At 38.7% G+C, this 27052-nt stretch overlaps 1 protein-coding gene across 2 annotated transcripts in view; it reads right to left on the bottom strand.

The window, feature by feature from the left end:
- Window positions 1–27052, bottom strand: part of CAB39L (calcium binding protein 39 like) — a 152351-nt gene that overhangs the window by 41215 nt on the left and 84084 nt on the right. For both annotated transcript variants that reach the window (XM_036747237.1, XM_036747236.1), the window contains 2 exons: window positions 20556–20720; window positions 14267–14385 (listed from right to left, as the gene is read on the bottom strand). In XM_036747237.1, coding sequence (XP_036603132.1) covers window positions 14267–14385; window positions 20556–20720 — 284 coding nt within the window. The remainder of the gene's footprint in view (window positions 1–14266; window positions 14386–20555; window positions 20721–27052) is intronic.

Genomic DNA, 27052 nt, shown 5'->3' with positions numbered 1-27052 from the left:
AGGAATTAGAGAGGACAATGGATAGATAGAGCTGAATTAGGGAAAAGTTTAGAAAACTTTAAAATGTAAAACATCATGAAACAAATAAAGAACATATCTATCTACTAAAATACTACAATAACAATCATTAGAAATATATTAGCACAAGGGTGGAGCTCAGCAAGGTGCTGTGGGGAAGAGAAGAAACTCCTGGAATTTAAGAAGAAACCAAGTCAGCAGGCATTTATTAAAATAAACATCTACTAAATTCCAGGCACTGGGCTAGAGTGCTGGGTGTACAAAGAAAGGCAAACAACAGCCCCTGCTCTCAAGAAACTCAAGTCTAATAGGGCAGACAATTTTCAAACAATTGTGTACAAATTACATATACACACATGTATGTATATATACATATATACAGATACATATTAGAGAAATTGGAGATAATTTCAGAGAGAAGGCATTAGTATTAAAGGAGACTGGGAAAGACATTACAGAAGGTAGAATTTTATCTGGGACCTGATGGAAGACAGGAAAACTGGGAGATGGAGATGAGGAGGGAGAGGGCCTAGAGTTAGCAGATGGATTGTCTTGGGTGGGGAACAGCAAATTAGGCAAGTGTCACTGGGTCACAGAGTACAAGTTAAGGTTGTTGTCATCCTTCATTCTCGAAGAAGACCAACATGACATCACTCTGTTGGAGTCAAGGTACAGTGTGTCCGACTGTGGCTGATCAGACTGATAGGAACTTGGAATGCTCTAACACAAGTCGGGCACAAATAGTCCATGTGAACATTTGGGACGGAGATGTCTCTAAATTTCGGCATCTTGCATTTCTTTTGAGCTATGGCAATTCTGCTTTGCTCATAGTGCACAGCACCTTCTTTGATGTGGACATGCCATGCTTGGGCAGTCCCGTGCCACTGTCTCCCATTTCACAATTGATTCCAAAGTTCTTCAGAGAGACTGGAAAGGTAGAAAGGAGCCAGACTATGAAGGGTTTTAAATTTCCAAAAGAGAATTTTATATTTGCTCCTGGAGGTAACAGGAGCTATACTGCGGTTTACTGAAGGAGGGTGGAGGGGAGGGTAACATGGTCAGATTCGAATTTTAGGAAGATCAGTTTGACAGCTGAGTAGAGGATGGACTGGTGTAAGGAGAGACTTGGGGTAGGAAGACCAACCATAAGGTGGCACCAAGGTGGTAGCAGTACAAAAGGAGAGAAGCTGGTGTGAGTAAGAGATATTGGGACAGTAGAAATAATAGGACTTGGCAACTGATAGAATAAGGGGGCTGAGAGGGTGGATCGTCTAGCATGACAACTAGGTTGTGAGCCTGAGTGAAGAAGAGGGTGGTACCCTTGATGGTATTAGAGAAATTAGGAAGAAGGGAAGAGGGAGATAAGGAGTTAGGTTTAGACATGCTGAGTTTAAGATGTCTATGGGAAAACCAGTTCAAGATGACCAATAGGCAGTTGGAGGTGACTAAGAGAGTAGGGCTCAAGACCAGAGATAGCAGGATTTAGGAAAGGAAGCAATCATTCTGATTTCTCAAAAGCCAGTGCGTGGATAAACATGTTAGAGATTGACCAGAGAGGCCAATTTCAACCCACTCAAGATAAAATGGTCTTTTTCTGTTATGACTGATTCATATCTTCATTTTTGTTAAGGAAAATTTTTAGTATTATCCATATTATGGATAAGGAAACGGATAAAGAAATAAGCATTTATTAAGTGCCTACTATGTGCCAGGCACTTTGCTAAGCATTTTATAGATACTATCTCATTTGATCCTCATGACAACCTTGGGAGGTAAGTACTATTATTATCCCTATTTTACAGTCAAGGAAAATGAGGCAGACAGAATTTAGATGACTTGCCCAAGGTCACACAGTTAGTAAGTGTCTGAGGCAGGATCTGAACTCAGGTCTAGCTGACTGTAGGCCCTGAGTTCTCACTGTGCCACCCAGCTGCCCCTAGTGGCTAAGCCACTTAGAGAGTCAGAAAGCTAGAAGGCATGTTAAAGACCTCTCATTTTGTGAGCAAAAACAAGCAAAGAGCAAATGGAGAGCCAGAGAGATCTGCCTAATGACACAATGCGAGAGCTGGGCCATGAGCTGAGGCATTCTGATTCCAAATTCAATCTTCTTTCCCTTGCACTACACCAGCCAAACATTAAAACAGAATATTCATAATTACGCCCCCCTCACCCCCGCCAAAGGCCTTTTCAAGAGGACGAATAAGCAAAGCAACATGAAGTTTGAATGAAGAGAAATTTCACTAACACCAGAGCCCCAAATCTTCCTGTGCCATGTGTCCAGTCAGGTGTGTTGGTAACGTGAGCAGAGGGGACTAAGGAGGGACAGACCTCTGATGACAAGAGCAGCAAAGCCTGCATCAGGATCCAAGCCAGGAGAAACCTAAAAGGCCAGGCAGTCCTGGAGGCACTTGGAAGCACTGTCAGAAGACAGGGCTGAAGTCACAGGTCAGGAACTGTGTCACTGGGCTTTAAAAAACAAGGTGACTCTATGTTCACTTGTCTCCCCAAAGTCACAGAAGTTGTGTGTGTGTCCCCCTGCCCCTGCCCTGCATTGAACTACGGGCATGACCAATGCTAGCTTTTTCTGATACGTGACCTCCTAACTCAGCCACTCCAATGAGACCCTGAACTTGGAGAACAGGGTTCCAAGATTTTGAGCTATATCGAGTTTTGTTTTTAAAGAAATTTTTTCTCCTTAATACAAAATTCCCTGTTTATTTTATTTGAGAAACTACCTACTAGACATTTTAAACAGGTAAGCAACACATACTCAACCAGCATTAATTAAGATTAGAGGCTATTAATAGCAGCTGAAGTTTTAACAGGTACCAAGACACTCTGTATAGGCTGACGATCCTGCCATCTTCACAATTCAATGCCTTCCTTTAGAAAAATTCATTACAAAAATTTAACTGCCAAAGAAGGGCATTTCTATATACACAACAGAACACAAAAAGAAGGCTCTATAGGAAACCAGAAGCTTCTTTTTTTGCTCCTTGTTTTTGTAACTCAATTTCTAAAATGAGACCAGTGAAAAAATTTTCTGTCTCAGATTTTGGGTACATTATCTATTCTTTTCCTGATATAGTTTATGAGAACCATCTGTGAGACAAGAATTATGTGATGTATTTATCACTGGTCTATTCTTAGGAATCAAGACAACATAAAAAAAATGGTACTGGGCCTGGCTGGTCCAGGCTACTATTGTTTCTAACAGTTGCACCACCAATGTTTTAAATAAGAGTACAGCTGTCCTCCATGGTGACAACCTCAGAAGGAAAGTGGTCTATTTGCCCAAACAAACTGGTGTCCATAAGTAACGTTACAGAGCTAGTACACACAAATCCTAAACACTTTGGAATTTATTTTTCACTGCATTCTATACCAGTCACTCTATAAAAATAAAAATAATGATTTACATCCCTGGCCTAAAAAAATCTTCCTGGAGGGGATATTGGCAGAAAACATCTGAGTGATATATGACAAAGAGAGGAGAAGAGGGAGCTCTCAGCCAGTGGCCTCAATTTTTTCTGTAAATTATGAGGCAAGGTTTTCAGTTGAGAGAGTGGGGACAGGGGGAACCATAGCAAGTCTGAGGATGGATGACAAGGTTTGAGCTGCTGTGGAGAGTGGGAAAATGAGTTAATAAGGGAGGTATAGCAGGATCGCCAAGCAGCAGAGAGGACCCAAATGAGGTTATGTAACATAAATTTATAGTGGATTAAGAAAGAACAGTTGTGTGATTTTCTCCACTGTTGTTCAGCAGCACATGTGGAGGAGTGAAGATGACAAGTGGTGGGAGTGATCCAAGACTGAGGTTGGCTGGGGTGTAATGGGCAATATGATGAGGGGGCTAGGGATTCAAGGGAGGAGGATGGTGTAGAGTTGATCTGATTCACCAAGGAGTCAAGGCGGGGAGAAGAGTAGAGAGTGGCTAGCGCAGGAGAGATGGCCTGGGAGAGAACTGAGGGGTCATGGGACTGGGGGTCATGGTGCAAATAAACAGTAGGGTTATGTAAGTGACGGCAGAGGGAGAGGTGAAAAACGAGGCAACAGCTTCAGAAGAGAAGTGATCTGTTTCCCCATTTAGATGATAATCTTCAGGAGTTCAGAGTCACTGGGACATCTGAAGGTTATGAATAGGTATGAGTATGTTCATCGCTGGGTATGTCCAAAAGAGCAATTCAGTTCAACAAAAGCTTATTAAACGCTTACCACGTGCTGAGGGTACAAAGGCAAAAATGACTGGATCAGGAAATCGGGGTTCAAGGTGTATGACCTTGGGCAAATCCTTTAACCCCCCTGAGCTTTATAGTTCCCTCTTCTCACTGCAAACATTTATGAGATCTGTGACCCTGGGCCGCTCGCTTAACCTCTGCCTGCTTCAGATTGCTCAATATAAAATTAGGGGGTTGGACTGGCTGGCCTCTGGGGTCCCTTCCAGCTCCAAGTCTGTAAGGCTATCATCCTATAATCTGTTAAGATGGGAGTAACAACGGTGCTTGTATTGTCTTACAGTTTTGTTGTGAGAACAATACCTTCTAAATTGTAAAGTGCTATACGTAGGTGGTAGTATTACTTTTAATTACAATGATAAAGTTCTAGTAGACTTTTTCTTCCTTGACTGTTGCTAGCTTACTAGGGAATTTAAAGTTAAATGTTAGTTTTTGTTGCTCACAGATTGATATAATAATTAACTAGCAATGGTCATTCTTTGCAAAGTCACACCTGTCATTTGGGTGGCTGACTCTGAAACCCATAATTATAGATGGAGTGATAAATCAGCAACCTATGACTTGATTCTTTCCATACCTATCTCAAACTAGTTCTTCTCTTTACAGGGTATTTTTTTCCTCTGTTAGTTATTGCTGATACTTTTCAGCTCATTCACACAGTCATACACACACAAACCCAAATAGCTGAAGACTATAATGTGGCATAAAATCAAAATTGCAGTAGCGTTTATGACCTTTAGAATGCAGATTATTTGGGCAGTGAACTGCCATATGCTGATGAATCAACAGGTATTTATTAAGTGCCTACTATGTGCCAGGCACTAGACTAAGTGCTGGGGATACAAATACAATGAGTGGAAAAAATGCCTATTTGCAAGGAGCATACATTTTAATGGAGGAACCAGATGTGGTAGTACACACCTGTAATCTCTGCTACAGGCAGGAAATAAGGCTGGTAGATTGTTTGAGCTCAGGGCTAAGCTGCTTGGGTGTCCACTCCAAGTCTGGCATCAATATGGTGGCAATATGGCTTCCTCTCTGGCAGTGGGAGGGAGGCCCAAGTTGCTTCAGCAGGGGCAAACTGGCCCGAGTCAGAAATAGAGCAGGTCAGAGCTTTCAGGCTGATCAGAGTTAGTGGGATGGGGCCTATCACTAACTGTCATATTTTCCAACCTGGGCAATATAGGGAGACCTGGGCTCAAAAAAGAAAAAAAAAAACCAAATGGTGGAACACAAGTACATAAATATATATTTACGGTATTTATGTGTTATAAAAGATAACTAGATTCAGAATCAGGACCTGGATTCAAATGTGTGAATGAGTGAAAAAGCATTTATTAAGCACTTACTATATGCTGCCATTTCCTTGCCTGTAAAATAAGGGGGATGGACTTTATGATACACATGGTCACTTTCAGCTCTAAATCTTTGACCTCGTGATAGACTTTAATTGACAAATCATGAAAAAAACAACATGGAAAAAGTTCATAGGTTCACATACTGAGGTTAGAAAATGTAGAGAGGCAGGTTAATTGATTAAAAAGAACAAGTAATTAACTGGGAAACAAAATGGTCAGTATGCAAAACTAGCCATCTTTGTTTCCATGGGGACTTGCTGATGGTGCTCAAAGGTCATGCTGAAGCAGAGTCTCACTAGAGCAAGAATCACATTTAGAAGACCCATCTTGGGGAAAAGTAGATGGAACAAGTCAGGAAAAAATACACCCAAGAAGCAGTCCTGGAGATGTGGAGCCGAGAGATGAAATATTTTAATCAAATGTACACCATGATCATCAACTGCCACTTGGATATAACAAATCCAACCTCTCTTGCCCATGGTTACACAGTAGCTAGAATGTGTCGGAGAGGGGACTGGAACCCAGATATTCATGACTGAGGCCCACTGGACAGTCACTGAATCTTTGCAAGCTACCTCTTTGCAAGCTACTAAGAGGAAATTTAATATGGATAAATTGCTATCAGTTACACAGCATTTTAAGGTTTGCAAAGCACTGTGTATATCTTTTCTCATTTGATATGTAGTCTTACATGTGGATTGAAAAACTCAACATCTCAAGTACAAAATGACTACGAAGCCATGGATCTGAAAAAAGGTTTTGGAGTTTGAGTACATTGCAATGCCAAGGAATTGGTAGTGTGATATGGCCATCAAAACACTGATCTTGAGAGAGTGGCTGGTCTGGCTGTGCCTGAAAGTAGTCGGCTGTGGGCCCCACTTTTGGGGAAGAAAACTGACGTGCTAAAGCACATCCAGAGGAGGCAAACCAGGATGCTGAGAAGCCTCAGGATCATGTCACACAAAGACCAGATGGAAGGACCAGTGTTTAGCTTGCAGAATTGAAGACTTACCTAGACCTGATGGCCATCCTTCAAGCATCTGAAGGGCTGTTGAACAGATAGTGGACCAGACTGACTTTCTTAGCCCCAGATAATAGATAGTAAAGCCAATATCTATATAATGCTTACTGTGTCAGGCACTGTGCTGGGCATGGTACCATCATCACTTCATCTGATCTTCACAACAACCTTGAGTGGTAGGTGTTGTTACCATCTCCATTTTACAGATGAGGAAACTGAGGAAAACAGAGGTTAAGTGACTTGCCAAGAGTCACACAGCTAGGAAGTGTCTGGGGCTAGATTTGAATTCAGGTGTTTGTGAATACAGGCCCAGCACTCTATCCATTGTGCTACCCAGTAACACTGCTAATGTCCTGGTTTTTCAATAAAACGCTGCAAACTGAACACTTACATTTAATAGTTAGATCTGAATTTCAGTCCTTAAAATGATATTAAAAAATAACAACATATGATGACAGTGAAATTATATAACTGGTTTTTGTCCATTAACCTTGTTAAATGTACGTGATAGGTCTCTTTCACCTATAACTTTTAAACCACCTCTTCTGTGTAGAATAAGTAAATGGTATCAATAGTCAATCTTTCATAGGGATTGTCCACATATCAGCCTAGGTGACAACATCTGGCAGCTTGATAAGGCCTATGGCATTCCTCCCACAGCTGCTATAGCTGATTATAGTATCCATAGTTCTGTGATCTACGTGAAAGCCACTCTGGTTACCAGTTAAACTCACTACAACAGAGTGCTTTAGTGAAATGGATTTTTCATCAGAAAACCAGAGGCAACTAGGTGGTACCAATAGTGCACAGAGTGCTGGGCCTGGAGTCAGGAAGACCCAACTTCAAATCCAGCCTCATGCTCTTACTAGCTGTGTGACCCTGGGCAAGTCACTTAACCTTGTTTGCCTTAATCCATGGAGAAGGAAATGTCAAACCAGTATCTTTGCCAAGAAAACCCTAGGGGCAGTACTGGTCCACAGGGTCATGAAGAGGAGGACATGACTGAAGGAATGAACCATAAAAAGTCTGCCACTTAATTAAGTAGTGTAATTTTGGGCAAGTCACTTAACTTCTCTAACCCCCCTCAGTTTCTTCATCTGTAAAATTAGAGGATTAGACTATATAATCTCTATGGTCCCTTCCAGCTCTAAATTGATAATCTCTGATAACCAATCTGTTGAATATAATGTATCACCCAGATACCTACTATTTGTGATAATATCACAACTAAAGTCTAAAAGCAGGTAAAGTATCCCCAAAAGAATAAGAAACAAACACGACCTATCCAATGCTTACATTAGTCGTGTGACCATGGAAAAGTCAATTAACCTCTCTGAGCCTCAGTTTCCTCATCTCTAAAATGAGGATAAAAATACAAGCCCCCCCACAGGGTGGCTGTAAAGCTCTACAGCATTGTGCAAACCACAAAGCACCATAAAGTCAGTTATTATTATTACTACTACCCTATTGTTAATAAACAGGTGAGCAGTTTACTTCTATACCTAAGGGGTTGTGATGGAGTAAAAGAAACTGGGTTTGCATATTCACAAGTAGTGCATTTCATACCAGGGAATAAAATTCAGTCACCACTTTCACATGGAAATAATTTGCTCCAAGTCACAAAGAATGACAAAATGACTGTTTAGACTTTAAAAGTGAAGTATAGATAGAAGTAATTAATCTACCAATTTTTCTTCCTTGACTAGCTATCCCAAGTACACACATAATTTACAGGCTTTATGTTATCCCTGACTTTGTCATTACAGTAAACCATCACAGTGGAGTCTGCTGTATATACATGCTGATGTGTAAATAATCAATGAATAATGCTATATTACTTATTAAGCTTAAGAATCTGGGAGTGAGTGGTATCAATGTACAATGAGTCAAAAGGTAAGAACAATTATTCAAGCTAGCAGTACAACAACCACAGTAAGTATAACTAACACAGGAAATGACTAGAAGGAAATCTGCCCACTTAACAACAGAGCTCACATTATGCTGAGGAAAAAAAATGACCTTTGTTATTACTGCTGGAGGCAAACTATGTCAGGCAGTACTGGAAAATTTTTGTATGATGCCATTCAATAAACACTAGGCCTCCTCAGCATAGTTACTTCTGTTTTTCACTAGGAAGCATGTTTGCTTTTAAAACAAGAATTTCTGGGGCGGGGGGGGGGGGGTGGAGCAGGAAATCAGATTTCAGTATCTTTCAAGATATTTTGAATATAATAATAACTAGGGTATCAGGTGAGGTCCTTTTGAAACTCTCCAAAGGGAATGATTCTTGCTAAGACTGATCACAGCTTACTTGCCTAGTACATAATTTTACAAACTGAAATGTCAGATTATATGAAAAAAAAGAAGAAAATTAATCACAGGATACCAGACTGCCCAACTGGCATAAATGAGGTCAGGATGGCTGAGGATGAAGTGGGCCATATCTGCTTTAAGCTAAATTTAGTGTTATTTTGCTTGGATTAATATAAAAGAATTTAAAAGAGATACAAGATAATGTAATATTAAACTACTTCTGATTTAAAGGAATGATTCTGTAACATTCTTCGTATTTAAAAACACATTAAGGTGCCTTGAATTTTCAATTAGATTTTTGACAACTTTACATTTAGTTAATCCATAAAAAATGTTGGCCTCCAGCAAGGAGTTTTTCTCATAGAGTTGGATTAGTAAACTCAAAGGGTTTCAAATTACTAAACCATATGAACCTAGGAAATTAAAATGAAAGTGACATACGCATTCTAAAAAGGTTTGGATGTTGTCCATTTAGTATGACTTCAGCCTCAAAAATGAAAACCTATATTTTTACCGTAGAGGACACAGGGCTATATACGATAGAGAGATTTAATACTCTTTCCTAGGACCAAGAATAAGGGGCATTTATATTTAAAATGTAGAATTCCCATTCTCCCTGCCGCCTAGCCATGCTGGGCTCCTACTCATCTTTATCAGATAAAAATGGGCCTCCTTTTTGGCTTCTGTCTCTGCACCATAGAGATGCTAATTTTCACATTAAACACATTCAAGGTTCTAATTTTCATAAATAAAAATTAGGCTAGAAGTCCAAGCATGAATCATAGAACTGATTTGATCAGTGACAATGATATACATATTTTTCTCTAAAATTGAAATACATAAAATATATAACATTTAACTGTTCACTCCCAAATCATCTATGAATAAAAATAATAAAAGTTCAGATATTTCAAAACTAAGGAATATTCATGCTTAACTCTATTTAATAGTTCAGTAAGGAGGCAGTTAAATTGACCCTAGAATTAAAAAGGGAATTCTGTGACAACAAGCAATGGGCAGCCCATTATACGTTTGGATAAAACTAATTGTTAATAATTTTTTCCCTTATATCTAACCCAAAACTGTCTCTTTTCAATTTCTCCCCATAGTTCCTAGTTCAGTCTTCTAGGGCCAACAAATATCAGTTTTATCTCCTTCCCCACAATAGACCTTGAAATACTATACATCCATCAGCTACCCCTGTACTTTGGGTCTCTCTTTTGCTCCCCTCTCACATCTACCTTCTCCTATACCTACTTGCACACAAGTTGCCTTTCCACAGGAGAATGTTAAGTTCTATGACAGTAGGAATGTATCCTTTTTTAATCTTTGCTTTCTCAGCGCTTAGCACAAAGTAGGTACTTAATCAATGTCTGATGAATTTAAAGAAGTTGTTTGGTGCCAAGACTTATTTTACTAGACATATGGGGTGGAGCAGAAACACCTGTCATCCAATGACTGTAATTTTGATTAGTTTGGGCTTTCTGAGACTTAAGACCAGCTAAAGGACCCAATGAGCCACAGAAGTATATGAGTATAAAAAGACAACCCGAAGCCACAGTTAAGTGACCCAAGGAGCCAGATAACTGGTTATCCAAAGGCCCAGTGTGTCCCATTTATTCCTATAGTGTGCTGAAGATGCTAGGATGCTTCAGGACTCTTGGAGTACATAGATAGGTAGCTACTAAGTAAGGATGTATAACTACTAATGGCTCGTGTCCTGATCTTTTTTATTTAAGTTATAAAGTATGCTTGAATCTGCACTCAGAAACCTCTGGAGGTAGATAGCATTTTTTATCATAAGTCCTTAAATGGTCTTGTATCACTGTATTGCTGAGAATAACTAAATCATCCATCATACAATAGATCATCATACAATATTACTGTTACTACGTACAATGTTCTCCTGGTTCAACTCACATCACTTTCCATCAGTCCATATAAGTCATTCCAGGTTTTTCTGAAAGCATCCTGTTCCTCATGTCTGGTTTTTTTTTTTTTAAACAGGACATGTCTGCTTTTATTTCCATTTGGTTGAATTTAGTAAGACAATCAAAAATTTTCTGTCCATGCACTAGTTAATTTTCCAGTTCATTTACCATAATAAATAAAGAACCATTTACCATAATACATAAATACATAATACATAAAGAACAAAAATACATAAATACATAAAAAATACAAAACAGATTACTTTGGCCTAATAATATTTTTTAAAAACTAATTAATCAATTTATTTTTAGCTTTCAACATTCACTTCTACAAGATTTTGAGTTCCATATTTTCTCTCCATCTCTCCCCTCCCTCGTCCTACCCCAAGACAGTGTGCATTTTGATTACCCCTTCTCCCAATATGCCCTCCCTTCTATCATCCCCGCCCCCCTTCTCCTATCCCCTTCTCTTCTATTTTCCTGTAGGGCAAGATAGATTTCTATGCACCATTGCCAGCATATCTTATTTCCCAGTTGCATGTAAAAACAGTTTTTAACATTTGTTTTTAAAACTTTGAGTTCCACATTCTCTCCCTTCCTCCCTTCCCCACCCACTCTTATTGAGAAGGCAAGCAATTCAATATAGGTTATACATGTGTAGTCATGTATAACAGTCATGTTGTAAAAGGCTATCTATAGTTCCCTCCATCCTATCCCACCCCCCCATTAATTCTATTCCCTCTTTTGACCCTGTCCCTCCTCAAAAGTGTTTGCTTCTGATTACCCCCTTCTCCCATTTGCCCTCCCTTCTGTCATTTCCCCTTCTCTTATCCTCTTCCCCCCTACTTTCCTGTAGGACAAGATAGATTTACATACCCAGTTGAGTGGGTATGTTATTTCCTACTTAAACCAAATCTGATAACAGTAAGCTTCACTCATTCCCTCTCACATTCCCCCTCTTCCCCTCCATTGTAAAAACTTTTTCTTGCCTCTTGTATGTGAATAACTTACCTCATTCTACCTCTCCCTTTCTCTTTCTCCCAGCACATTCCTCTCTCACCCCTTAATTTTATTTTTTAGATATTATCCCTTCATATTCAACTCACACCTGTGCCCTCTGTCTATACATATACATATGCATATATATATATACATATGTATGTATGTATATATATATATATATATATATATATATATATATATATATATATTCCCTCCAACTACCCTAATACTGAAAAAGGTCTCATGAGTTACAAATATCACCTTTCCATGTAGGAATGTAAACAAAACAGTTCAACTTTAATAAGTCCCTTATGATTTCTCTTTCCTGTTCACCTTTTCAAGTTTTCTATTCAGCTCTGGTCTTTTCATCAAAAAATGCTTAAAAGTCCTCTATTCATTGAATGTCTATTTTTTTCCCTGAAGTATTATATTCAGTTTTGCTGGGTAGATGATTTTTAGTTTTAATCCTAGTTCCTTTGACCTCCAGAATATAATATTTCAAGCCCTTAGATCCCTTAATGTAGAAGCTGCTAGATCTTGTACTATCCTGATTGTGTTTCCACAATACTTAAATTGTTTCTTTCTGGCTGCTTGTAATATTTTCTCCTTGGCCTGGGAACTCTGGAATTTGGCTACAACATTCCTAGGAGTTTTCCTTTTGGGATCTCTTTCAGGAGGTGATGGGTGGATTCTTTCCATTTCTATTTTACTCTCTGGTTCTAGAATATCAGGGAAGTTTTCCTTGATAATGATGAAAGATGATGTCTAGGCTCTTTTTTTGATTATGGTTTTCAGATAGTCCAATAATTTTTAAATTATCTCTCCTGGATCTATTCTCCAGGTCAGTGGTTTTTCCAATGAGATATTTCACATTGTCTCCCATTTTTTCATTCTTTTGGTTCTGTTTTATACTTTCTTGATTTCTCATAAAGTCATGAGCTTCCATTTGCTCAATTCTAGTTTTTAAGGAATTATGTTCATCAGTGAGCTTTTGGACTTCCTTTTCCATTACTTTTCAAGGCATTCTTCTCCTTATTGGCTTTTTGGACCTCTTTTACCATTTGGGTTTGTCTATTTTTAAAGGTGTTATTTTCTTCAGCAAATTTTTGTGTCTCCTTTAGCAAGCTATTGACTCATTTTTCATGATTTTCTTGCATCACTCATTTCTCTACCCAATTTTTCCTCTACTTCTCTTACTTGATTTTTAAAATCCTTTTTGAGCTCTTCCATAGCCTGAGACCAATTCATATTTTTCTTGGAGACTTTGGATGTAGGAGCTTTGACTTTGTTGTCTTCTTCTGGTTGTATGTTTTGATCTTCCTTGTCACCAAAGTAAGATTCTATAGTCTAAGTATTTTTCTGCTGTTTGTTCATTTTCCCAGCCAATTACTTGACTTTTTCACTCTTTGTTACGGTAAGTCTCGCTTCCAGTGTGGAGGGTATTCTGTCTCAAGCTTCAGGGGTTTTGTGCAGCTGTTTTCAGAGATATTTCTAGGGACCTGTAAATTTTCAGTTCTTCCAAGGTTATATGATGAAAGAAGAGGTGTTTACTCCTCTCCTGATCTGTGCTCTGATCTGTGAGTGACCACAAGCACTCTTTTCTGCCTTGGAACTGTGAGGAGGGTTCCCTGTCCACCTCTTCCACAAGCTCTGCCACACCAGCACTCCTCCCCACCCTGGGACTGCCACCCAGGACTGTGACCTGATCCAAGGATAGACAAAGCAAGAGAATCCTGCCTCAGAGCCACCAAAGAGATCCCTGCAATCCACCTCTGATTAGCCACTGGATCCCCCCACTGTCTGTGGGCCCAGAGCACTGGAAGCAAGCCACTGCTGCTGCCATCACTGCTGCCACCCTGGGGTTGGGGCTAGACCGCTCTTCTCTCTCATCCACGTCCAACAGACCTTTCCTACTGACTTTCTAAGTTGTCTTTGGCATTTGTGGGTTGAGAAGTCTGGAAACCGTCACAGCTGCCAGTGATTCAGTGCCCTGAGGCCTGCTCTGGACCCGGCTATGCCAGTAAACCATGCTGGACTGTGCTCTTCTCTCAGACTGGTGCAACAGACCTTTCCTGTTGACCTTCCAGGTTGTCTTGGGCTGGAAATTTGTTTCACTCTGTCATTGTGTGGGTTCTGCTGCTCTAGAATTTGTTTAGAGTCATTTTTTACAGATATTTTGAGGGGTTTGGGAGAGAGCTCAAGCAAGTCTCTGCCTTTACTCTGCCATCTTGGCTCCACACCCATATATCCTGATTTTTAAAAAAATAGTACTGATAACATTTGAGATGTAGCAAATTCAGTATGCCATTAACAAGACAGTTATTCGATAACTAAAACTTTTTAACACACCATTGTTGTGTAAAGACAACAAAAAACAAAAGCACCTACCCTTTAAGAAGCATAAATAAGATATGAGGATGTGCACTAATGTATTCCACTGTAGGACTTCGAGTACCTATCTGTCTTCTCAATATGTTGTTAAATATCTGGGTTACATCTTTTTTCCCCTGTTAAAGAAACAAACATGACATATTTAACATATAACTTTTTAAAAAGTGTACTTAAGTTCAATAATTCATATATAATCCTCTTTTTTGTTCTTTGTATACTGAAATCTTCATGTTTGTTGATGATTGCTAAGTTCCTAATGGCATATGATATGGATATGGATTGACTAACCATGATTTTATTGGTAGAATAAAAAAAAGAAACAAAAACCAAAATGTTATTCAAGAGTTCATGCTGATTATACTTTTTCCATAACTACAACTTTTTAATATAGTGAAAGAGATAATCTAGAAAACAGAGAGGTAAACGTGGTCCCTCACTAATGACTTTGCATCTATGACAATACAGAGAAAATAGAAAAGCATAACTTGAGAAAAATAGCTGCAAATGTTTTTTATTATTCATTTTTCTATTATTGAAATATATGAAATTACCTTGAAATATATGAATACATGGATTATTCATTTTCCATTATTCATTTCATAATCAATAAAAAGCTATAATGACTGACCTTTTAAAAAACTTTTCACAAATAAGGAGGGAAAGTATGAGTTATTCTTCTTGTTGTTGCTGTTTGTCCTTTCCAAGGGCACCAATGACATCAAGACATGATGTCTTGACTTGTGTGTGACTTGGATTTAAGTGAGGCAGAGTTACACAAAGTCGTCAACCTCACTCTCTTCCAGAGTCACTGGAGTCCAGTGACAAGTCAAAAATCAAGATGACCAGCCATGGCCTGGGATACAGTGGATACTCTTGGCATCTTTGATGTCTAACCAAGCTCTAAGTACTCTACAGTGCCTGCTTCAGGCACCTTCATGGCCACTGGGACAAACTGTTCTCATCTGCCCATTCCTCTGGGGGAAGTCATCACATGCTTAGGGGTAGATATCTCCTTAACTCACAATGACTGTTCACAATAGCCTGTTGGCTACCCTAAACCTGGTTTAGTCCATCTGCCAAGATAACATGGTTTTACCTAGGAGTGACCGCTGTGCATGCTACACAGAGGTGGACACCAAAGGTGGATAAACAGCCCTGAAGAGGGCTGGGTATGAGTACTTAGAGGAAAAAGACAAGCAAACTGAATATCTTGGCAAGAGATGAAGTTCATATGGGTCAAGATCCACTTAAACGCCACCTCTTAGTAACCTTGTTCATCTTTATGTAAAATGTAAAACAAAGTTTCACCACATTATTCTGAAGGTCTATTTTGGTCCTGGTAGAATGAAGGCTCCTTGAGAGCAAGGATTGCTTCATTTGTTTTTGGTCTTTATGTACCCAGCACCAAGGACAGTGCTCAATATATAATATGTGATTGATAAATGCTTATTAATTGACTGATTGATGCAAGTGACCTTGAAAGTTCATGGAAGGGGTTTCTCCTGCAGAAAAAGTAAGCTGTCATAAGATAGCCTGTGGCTGCCTCCAAACTCGGGATTATCCTGGACAAACCTCCGTTTTCATAAAATAAATAAGTTCAGAATAGCCTGGATTTCTTAGAGAAGTCCTGGATATAAACAGATTCCCTTGAAGTCTGTTGGTCTCAAAATGTTGTTATGAAAGGTTTCCATCAAATGCCTTACGGACATGCTCTTTAACAGGTGGTTCTATCACTAAGAGAAATGTGTTACTGAACTAAGAGCATGAGCTTTAGAGCTGGAAGGGACCTTAAAGACTGAGGCCAATCCCCTCAAGTTACAGGTCAAGAAACAGACTGGGAGAAGTGACTCAAGATCATATAGCTAGTTAGTGGCAGAAACAGGATTGAAACAGAGCTTCTCTTTTGTTTCTTTTTATTATTTCTGACGGCCTGTCAACAGATCTGCTTCTTCCATGTTCCAACAGGAACAACCATAGAACTGCAGGTCGAAAGGGAAAGATAGGACAGGTAAATTCTACTGGAAATTATTTCTCCTCAAGGACTTCAATACCCATACACATGAATGATCCTAGCACTTTAGTCTAACAAATTCTTTACTTCAACTCTTCTGACTTCCATTTCCATTTAATTCAGCCACTTCTGAGAGCTGTCTTGTACAGATCTCATCAGCATTCAAAACAACTCCACCTACAAGAACCAGACCTTGGAAATTCCCTTATCTGACCCAAGTTTCTGGTCATTCCACTCCTCCTAAGCTGTGTCCTTAGTCCTTCCATATCTCCCTTTTTGCTCAGTCCTTTTCCTCATTCTTTGATTTCTTTAAGGTATAGGCCTTAATGTAATTAATAATGGTAATATTTGTAATAATGGTATTCCTTGGTTAAAGGGTATACACAGTCTGATAACTTTGGGGGACATAGTTCAGACCTGTTTCCATAATGGCTGGACCAATTTACATTTCCACCAACAGTGCATCAATGTGCCTGTTTTCCTGCAGCCCGTCCAACATTTGTCATTTTCCTTGTCAACTTAGCCAATCTGATGGGTATGAAATAGAGCCTCAGGGTTTGAGTTTCTGCTTTGCAGATGTTACAGAGTTATTCGTTCCTTCTTTTCATGGCTCTCTAGATTTTCAGGGATTTTTTTTTGTACTGGTTGGTGTTTTCTTTGATTTACTTCTCTCTCCAGCTTTAATCCTTGAATACGGGTTTCATGCTGAACAATTAAACACTCACTGTGCAGGTGCTTACTAAATGTTGAACTAAATTAATAAAAATTATTATCACTACAATAATTATGATTGTTTTAATCATTAACGATTTAACTTAAATACTCAAATGGACCTATGATTCCACTGCTCTGAATGTTTTCTTGAGTGCTGTGGATTGCCATCCATCCATGTCTGCCCATCACATGTGACTGCTGCCCTGTCTTCCAAGATGGTTGACACCTTGAAGAGGCCTTTCCCATCTTCTTCTGACATTATTAGAGTACCAATGGAGCACTTCAGCTGCCTATTTGTGATCACACTCCTACCATGTCACTAACCCACTTTGTATGCTAGCACACATTTTCCTGATGATGACCTTTACTTCAAGACTTCAAATTTTTTTATTTGTTATGTTGCAACTTGATCACATTCCCTACAAATCTCTCCATTGCCCTTTTGTGACACTTATTTTTAATTTCTTAGAGTGTTCCATGACTCACAGTCATACAATAACACCAGTAAAGTACTGGTGCTAAAAAATTATGCCTCTGTTTCTGAGAGAAGTTTGGGGTCATTAAAGGAGCTTTGCAATTTCTCAAAGTCAATACAGTCTATTCTTCTCCTGTTTAAATCACTGTCCATTTGAACTATTTGCCCCAAATGTACATACTAATGGACAAGCTCTACAAGTAACCCATTTAACTCCGTAATAATCTAGCAGTAGACATTCTTTATCCACTTAGTTCTCTTGTGTGGGTGGTTAGGGTATATACTCTTGGATGATTACGGATGTCTTCTAGGGAGCTCTGTAATGTTTTAGAGCTTGATACAGGAAGCACTGTCAGCCATAAACTGGAGGATGTCATTATCCATGGGGAGCATTTCTTCAACTGGACTCTGCACTAGATACACTCCATCATTGTGACTGACACCATTTGTGAGCTATATCTACTTAATATTAATGATTAACCAAATAAGGTTGTCACTATTATCATTTATTTCAATGAATATTGACCAGTTTTTATGTATACATTGGAGGCACCTTGTCAGAAGAGATCTTTTAATGTTGCATTTTACTCTAACAAATCAAAAGGTTTTCATAATCAACAAATAATAAGCAGTAGCATCTTGAATCTAGAATGTGCTCCCTTCACTTTCACCTCTGGAATCTCTAGCTTCTTTCATAACACACATCAGCCTATATGAAGCCTTTCTTGATTCCCTTCAGTTATTAGCAGTCATTATAACAATTAGTTATTAGTACCAGTTATTATAAATTAGTCATTATTATAACCATTATAATAATTAGTTTTTCCCTCGTGAAATAATGTTTCAAATTATATATTGTCTACATGCTATGTACTACCTCTTCTTCCTCTCTCCCCTATAGAATGTAAACTTCTTGAAGACAGGGACTTTTTTCTCTGTGTTTATATCTTTAGTACCTAGCACAGTGTCTTTCCTACAAATAGCAGGCCCTCAGTATGAGGTTTTCCAATTTAATTTTACAGGAATCCTTGAGGATGCATTTGAGGAACCCAGTAACAACTATAGATATAGATCAAGTAGCTGATCACCACAACCCTTGAACACAAAGGAGCCTTCTTGCTTTCTTGAGCTACCATTTTCTCAGTATTAGGTAGGTCATTCTGAACCTGACGTTATGTAGAACATACCTGCTCTAGAATACAAAACATGAACCATTCCCCATTTGCACTGAATTTTTTCTTTTAATGTTTATATTTAATTTTTCAATTACGTGTAAAAATTTTTAACATTCTTTTTTAATGCACTGAATTTGTAATCCTTTATTCTTCCCTATTTTGTTGCTTTACAATATAAAAAAAGTCTCAGTGCTTTGGGTCTGAATGGTAGAGAAACTAAAAGACACACTATTTATCTTAAATCCACTTTGGCAAGTATTTCTATTTCATCTATGTAACCTGGGCATGAGTCATAATAATGGAGCGTAAAAGTCACTGCAATACGGCTTTCTTTTCTCCCTTTTATTGGCCATTATAAAGGCTTAATCCCAATGTAATAAATTAATGGAAGTCTCTAATTCTTAGTATGTTTGCCAATCAACCAAATAAGTTTTATAGGTCTTTGAAGGTTTCACTGTAGGAGACTATATACCTTTTCAAATGATACTAACATTGTTCAAAATATTTTTAGAACTCTTCTGGAACTGCCTTCAGAGATAATTCACCAGTTACACAAGAAAATCTGTATCAATCAGAATAATCTATTATTATATGTTATTACATTATGAACATATTATTATATTATATACAATCTATATTATATTTTGCTTAAATGTTTTCAGGGAATATATTTTATTGGACATTTATTTTTTTGAGTTTCACTTTGTATGCTGTCAATTTATCAATTAAAAAAAGAAAATTACTTTTAGTACTTAAAAAAAATAGTCTATTCTCCTTTGGTCTTATATCTGTTTTTCCCTCCTTTCCTTCCCGCTTTCCCTTATTCAATTAGCTTAGCTTCTTCTTTGCTACTTAAGCCAATATTTTGAAGATCCCAGAAAGAGGCTTTGGAGGGATGAAACTCGACAGGAGGCATATCAAGAGGCAGACTGACAAACGTTAATTTGAATGCTGCCTGCCTGTTCAATCACATGTACATCTAGCTGAGCACTATAAAAGCAAATTATTTTAAGTGAATATACTGTTAGGTAAAGTATTGCTTGTGCTATTATCATCTATGCTACATCACAATGAAAGATATCTGTAATGACGACTATGAGGCAACAATTACTAAATTGCCTTCCATATACTCTACTTTGGAAGGAAGGCAAGTGTGTGGAACATTTAAGGAAGATCTCAAAAAAATTGAGCCTAGCTTTGAAATGCTTAATTCTCAGCTATGTGGACCAAATGACTATGTACATTGATTCAATGCATGAATGCTCTGGATAGCCGATTATTAGGTAATAGATAAAACCGTGTGCTGAGAACTTACTGATAAAATCTGCCTAGCATCTCTCCATTTCTGAGAGTTCAATTGGCCCACAAAGGTTTACTTGTTACAAGCCTGCAGTCTTAACAGTAAGCTAATATTTGAACTAGCAAAATAAACCAAGATTCCTGCCTTGCAAACTGGTGTTTTTTCACTAAGCTGCAATGCATTTATTCATTAGATAGAGGGAGGTAGGTGAACTACGTGACATGTAGTACAGTGTCTGCATTTACTACAGTTTAGGAGCTCACCAAGTAATAACATGCTTCCTATTTCTGTGTGTGTGTGTGTGTGCGTGTGTGCATGTGTGTGTGTGTTTTGGTTAATTTTCTTTTAGTCCAGGCAGGTCTATTAAAAGCTTAAAAACTAAACATAGTCTCAGTCCAATATGAGTGCTTACTACTGATTCAGGAAACTATGCATAATACTTAAGGATAATATACCTATGTAAAAAGTTACAGAAGATTTGAGTTTTACCCACTTTTGATCTGTTGAACTGAAAGAAATTAATGATTTGGAAAAGCGACAGAAGATTAACTGACAGTCACATTCAAACTAAATCACTCAAGTGACCCACTGAGACAGATGACTCAACTTACCTCAAAGTCTATCAGCTGTAGGTCGGCTATCAGGGTTACAAGCAGTCCGCTAGTATATAGTTCTTGGGCTAACTGAGCCACAGCTTCTGTGGGTGGTTCCTTATCATTTGTACCACAGAGAATTTCCTTCATTGCTTGCAGTGACTTAGATACTTCTTCTGAAGCCTGGTAACCAAAGAGCATGTTAAGAATAATATATTGTAAAAGAATTAAAACTATTCAGACAACAAAAGTCAACTGCTACTTACAATCAGTGTGATGTGATTGTTAAGAAAGCAACACAAATCTAGGCTGGAGGAATAAATGTCCTAATTACTAGAAGAATAATTCCACTTTACCCTCTTCTAGTTAGACTACATCTGAAAAAACTGTGCCCAATTCTCAACACTTTATTAAAGAGACCATCATAAACTTGCATGTCCTATAATTCCAAGGGAAGAAACCCATGCCATATAAGGAATGGCTAAATAAATGGGATATTTAGCTTAAAGAGAAGACTATAGGAAGACGTGATGGGCTGTTGTGTAGAAGTAGGTGTAGATGTTTTCAGTTTTGCTCTGGAGTACACGACTGGAACCAACGGGTAAAAGCTACAGAGAAGACAGATTTCAGCTCAAAAAAAAAAAAAAAAGAAAGGAATAACTTCCCAACAGTCAGATCTATTCAACAATGTCATGGATGACCTCATGAAACTGCGAACTTCCTGTAGCTAAAAGCACTTGCACAGAAGATCACCTGATAGGAACATTATAGAAGAGATTACTGTATGCCCAGAGAAGGTTAAAGATTAAACTAAATTACTTTTAAGGGCTCTTCTAACACTAGGATTCCATCAAGTAAGAATGATGAACTTTTAAGGCTAATGCCTAGGACATTAATTTAACATTCATTTTCCTATCACGACAAACCATTCTGCCATTGCTTTTTTCTCCTCTATGTGTATCAGGCTCATCTAGGTTAGTTTGTTTTTTTCAACCTTGTTCAAGATACATAGAGCACTCAATCTTTCTTTTCATGGAATCATAGAATCTTAAAATTGGAAATGACATCAGAAGTCATCTAGTACAACCTGAAGCACGAATACTTTTTCTAGTTATAACCATGTCACTTCCCTGCTCAGTCAACTGCAGTGGCTCACTGTTGCTTCCGAGATACAACATCAATTTTTCTGCTTAGCCATTAAAACTTTATGACTTGGCCCCCAAATTATCTTTTTAACCTCATTCCTCCTCCTCCTGAAGTATCAGTCTTTTTTTCTAACCCTTACATACAGCACTCCATTCTCCGTCTCCACATCTTTATACTCCATGTCTAGAATACATACCTTCTTCCTCACAGTCTCTTTCTCTTCCTTTAAAACAGTAGGACCACCGCCTGTGTGAAGCCTTTTTTGACTTCCCCCAACTGCTGCTGCCTTCTCTCCTTACCTTGTAGTCACCCACTTTTTCTTTATTCTCCTTCTACTTATTCTGTATGTATTGATATATGTACTTACTGTCTCCCATGTTAGAACATGAGCTCCTTGAGAGCAGAGATTGTTTCTCTCTTTGTATTTGTATCCCCAGCACTGAGTACAGCGCCTGGCATTTAGTAGGTGCTTAATGTTGTTCTTCAATCATTTTTCAATCATGTTTGATCCTTTGTGACCCCATTTGGGGTTTTCTTGCCAGAGATACTGGTGAAACAAACAGGGTAGAGTGACTTGCCCAGGGTCACACAGCCAGCAAGTATCTGAGGCAAGACTGAAACTAAGGAAAGTGAATCTTTTTGACTCCAGGCCTGGCACTCTACCCACCACACCATCTCCTTAATAAATGTTTGTTGTTCATTTACAATATCTCTGACAAGTGGCCACCAAGATTCTATTTTTTCCCAATTAAATTCAAGAAACACTTATTAGGCACCTACTATGTGTTGGTCACAGGAGACAAAAAGTCAAAACCACAATCTCTAGAGCTTATAGTTTACTGTGAAGATTCAACACTTAAACATATGAATAAACACAATTTAATTTGGGGAAGGAGAGAATACAATTATGAGGATCAAGAAGGAAAGCCTGAGCTAAGCCTTGAAATGAGCTAAAGATTCTAAAAGGTAGAAGTAAGTAAATAATGGAAATTGGATGGTAACAGGGAAACAGGAAACCATTACAGGTATATACTCATAAGTATAAGATATAAGCAATGAGAAAACATCTGGTGAAGACAAATGAAAGGCAGAAACAGAAACAAGTGTAAACAGCTTACCTGGACAAAAAGGAAAAGACTGGGAGCTCAGGAGACAGATCTTATAAGCCTGGCATGCTTCAGGGGAGATAAAAACTTCAATTACCCAGACCTCTGCTGGAGCTCACTCTTTGTCCAAAGGAGAGCTGCTGAGAATTTTTTTTTCTTGTCTTAATGATAATTTCTTGTCTCAAAAGATGGAGAAAACAGTAAAGGGAATGTCTATTCTGGATCTGATTCACACCAACAGGTAAGAATGTAATCTTAGAGAAAAGTGACCACTTCCCTCAGTTGTGATAGCGTATAAAGCATGGTCTGATATGAACCCTAGGGCTCAGAGGAAGGATAAGAGGGATTCCCGAGCTCTAAAATTCCATAGGAAGTGTCAGCCCTCAAAACAAAGAAATTGTCAAGAATGAAATTAAGAACACAAAGACGAGTTTATGAGGAGGAAAACAGAGAGATGTTTGAAGACACTGATGTGGATGAACAGGGAATCAGAATCCAAGTGACTGATTTTATATCTATTGATTGATGGAGAAAGAAATAAAAAATACAGAGAAGATAGAAGCAAAGGCAAAAGCAATAGAGTGAATAAAAAAGTGTGGCATGGTACTTTAAGAGTAATGTCAAAATGAGATAAGGCTGGTGAGGAAAGCAAGATACAACAAAAACTATATGGTTTTTTGAAATTGGATTAAGAGACTCAAAAAAAGCTCAGAATACTGCACATGGATGGAACCATGCTTAGTGATGACAAGGAGAGGACATTTCTGAGAATTTTGGTAGACTGCAGCTTAAGAATGAGTTAACAGTGTGAAAAGGCAGTCTAAAAAGTTATTGTGATCTTGGGCTGTACAGAGCAAGGTTCCTCTTCCAGGAATCATGAGGTGAGAGACAGACCTGCTCTTCTCTGTCCTCATCATTCCACATATAGAAAATATGTGGTCAGGCTTGAACATCACATCTTAGGAAGGACACTGATAAGCTGTAGTGCATGTATAAGACCACAACCACAATGCATATTCCATGTAAAGGACTGGTTTAAGGAATTAGGAATATTTATCCTGGAGATGGTATGACTCAGTGTCCCATAGATATCTCAAATTCACTATGTCCAAAACAGACCTCATAATCTTTCTTCCTAAATCTACCCTTCTGAACTTTCCTCTTTCCATTAAGGATACCACCATTGTTCTAGTCACCCAGGTTCACACCCACAAAATCATCAACAATCACTCTCCTTCCCCTTCTGTATTCAATCAGCTGCTGTTGCTTTTAGGTAATGTTCATTAGCTTGTATGTATTTTGTTTATACTTACATGTACTCATCTTCCCCAATAGAATGGTCTCTCTTTGAGACCAAGGCCTTTTTCATCAGTGTCTCTGTATTACCCAGCATAGTGCCTATTACACAGCAGATGCTTAATAAACGCTTACTGAGGGATTGACTTAGATGATAGCTGTCTTTAAGGGTTTAAAGGACTGTTACCAGGGAAGAGAATCTCTCCCCTGTATGAAAAGTCTAAGCATTTGTTCTGTTTAACCACAGAGGGAAGAAAGGGGAGCAATGGGTAGAAGCTGCCAAGAGACAAATTAGACTGGCAGTAATGAAAAAAATGTCAAGTCATTAGAGCTATCCAAAAACGAAAAGGGTTTCCTCAGGATGCCAGGGAATCTCTTTCACTGGAGATCTCCAATCAAAGGCTGGCTGGCAATTGGGAGCATGATGTAGAATGAATTCTTCTTTAGTCAACCTAGACGGCTCTTGAGCTGTGGGGCATGTAGGACGGTTCATACAAAAGCACAGAGGTGGGAGATTGAATGCCTACATCAAGGGACAGCAAGTAGGCCAGTAATGCTGAAACGTGAAGTGCATGAAGGGGAGTAATGTGAATTCTGTTGGGGAAGTTAGGCAGGAGCCAGGCTGGGAAGGTTTCTAAATGCCCACTAAGGAGCTTATCTTTTATCCTAAAGTCTTTTCCTTTTTGTCCAGGTAACCTGCTTACGCTTGTTTCTGTTTCTGCCTTTCTTTTGTCTTCACCAGATGTTTTCTCCTTGCATATATCTTATTCTTATGAGTATATCTCCTTAATAGTTTCAGTGTTACCTCACAGCCTCTCCCTGTTACCTGTCCTATTTCTATTATTTCCTTAATTCTACCTTTTAGAATCCTTAGCTCATTTCATGGCTTGGCTCAGGCTTTCTTTCCTGATCCCTGTATTTGTATTCTCTCCTTCCCCAAATTAATTTTATCAGAGAGCTCCTGAGGGACCACTAAAGTTCCTCTTCCAACTCAGAGAATCATGAACTCTGAAAGCTGGAAGAGATGTTGATAGGTATCTAGTCCAACTCAGACATGAAAGAAATGGGGAAATGGAGGCAAAAAGAAGTTAAGTGACTTGCCCAAGGTCTCACATATAGTAACTATCTGAGACTGGACTTGAACTCCAGTCTACTTGACTCCAGCTCGGCACTTTATCCACGGCACCCACTTAGCTGCCTTGAGTGAGCAGAACCCAACGTAAACATAAAATACGGGGTCAAGAAGGAGGCTGGAAGAATGAGCAAACAAAAAAGGACCCAAACGTAAAGAGCTGCTATAGTGGCAGGGAAGCTCAAGATACAAACCCAGAAGAAGAGGATGCCTTAAAGCCTCAAAGAAAAATGCAGATTGTAATTTCACTAGTATAGGGAACTCCTGGATGACAAAACTTAATCAATGGAAGTCAGTACCTTCTCGGTACTCTATATTCTTAGAATGGCCTAGATCATCGAGAGCTTAAGCAGCTTGCCCAGGATCTCAGAGCCACTAAGTGTCAGAGGCAAGACTTGAATCTTGGTCTTCCCCAGTACAAAGCCAGCTTCCTATCTACTATACCACACTGCCTTCTATTGCGCAGGGTAGGTACTTAGGAAATGTTTCCTGAGTTAATGCATGGGTGCATGCTTGAGGGTAGACGGTTAACTTTTTCTGGAATGCAAATAACCGAGTGTGGTTCTAGATTGAGTTCTTATGTTATTTTCTTTAGAGGGGAATTTGACATAAAGCTCATCTACCTTGAACTCCAATTAAAATTCCAATGTGGGTGTGGGTGGGAGGGGTTGTCTAGGGGAGATCAGAGTGTGTGTGGGTCTTTGTTTGTAGGGGCCATGACACTCTGGGGTCCATAAAATGAGCAAAAAGATCAGTTCAAGTACTCAAGGTTTCTCTCAGACCTTGAGTAGAAACACCAGCACACAGCAAAAAAAATCTTCATTGAAGAGGGGAAAGAGGGAAAGACTACACCCATGTGCAGATTTCCCCTCAGAACAAGAGATTTCCTGGGCAACATGAGCTCTGGGAGTTGTCTCATGGGTAAGCCAAACTATAAAAATTTCTAAATGTGACAGTTCAGGGATCAGACCTTCTAGAGAGAGAAAATTTTCTGATGTAATGTACTCCTTAGTGGGGGAGGGGGGGAGGAGGAAAGAAGATAATCCAAATAACTCCTACTTGAAGATCAAAGCCTACAAGTTACTTGATAGTGCAGGTCTAGTAGGATGGAGATTTCTTACTTAGCAGTCTCCAAAATATGCTAACCTTCTAGGGGAAGTCTAAACCACAAGGCAGTACTGTCAGTTTTGAGGGACTATATACAATTCTCTGGGAGTAAGGGTCTTATTTGAATGTTAAACGGTTTTCCCAATAATTATCCCCAGCTTAACTCCCATCCAGGGGATCTGATGGGATATCTAAAGTTCTTAGTATCTGTTTATAGGCTCCTGTGATTCCTGTACTTACTTTGGCATAAAGGTTGTCTTGAGCTCAGTATATTTTTCAGTATTTGAGTGTTCATAGAAGTAACTAGGGACTCCTTTAACCACTTTTGGGAAAAGCTAGACATAAGCTATCCCATGAGTATATTAAGAAATTTTCCTCAAATAATTCTAGGTATGAACAATGAACCAAATCAAGCAAATGACATTCTTGAAGTTAGCATTCAGGAATCAAACCCAATCCTTATGAGTATAAAACTGTGGCAGGTGGCAGAGGGAGGGTCCTAGGTCATGGGTCACCTCAAGAAGACCTTTCTATAGCCAATAGACTTAAATCTAAGATAGTCAAACTAAAATATATACCTGAATATCAAGCTGACATATGATATTTGAATTCTGAGTCAGAGCTAAAAAACATTTTCACTTTAAAAACAAGGAAACCAAGAGCTAGAGAGGTGAATGATTTGTTCAGAATCCTACAGAAAACCTGGAGCAGAAGCTGGACAGTAGGGC

This window comes from Trichosurus vulpecula, chromosome 2 (assembly GCF_011100635.1).
Source record: "Trichosurus vulpecula isolate mTriVul1 chromosome 2, mTriVul1.pri, whole genome shotgun sequence".
Lineage (NCBI taxonomy): Eukaryota > Metazoa > Chordata > Mammalia > Diprotodontia > Phalangeridae > Trichosurus > Trichosurus vulpecula.
Note: the sequence above shows the minus strand (reverse complement) of the source record. Positions and strands in the feature narration are given on the sequence as shown.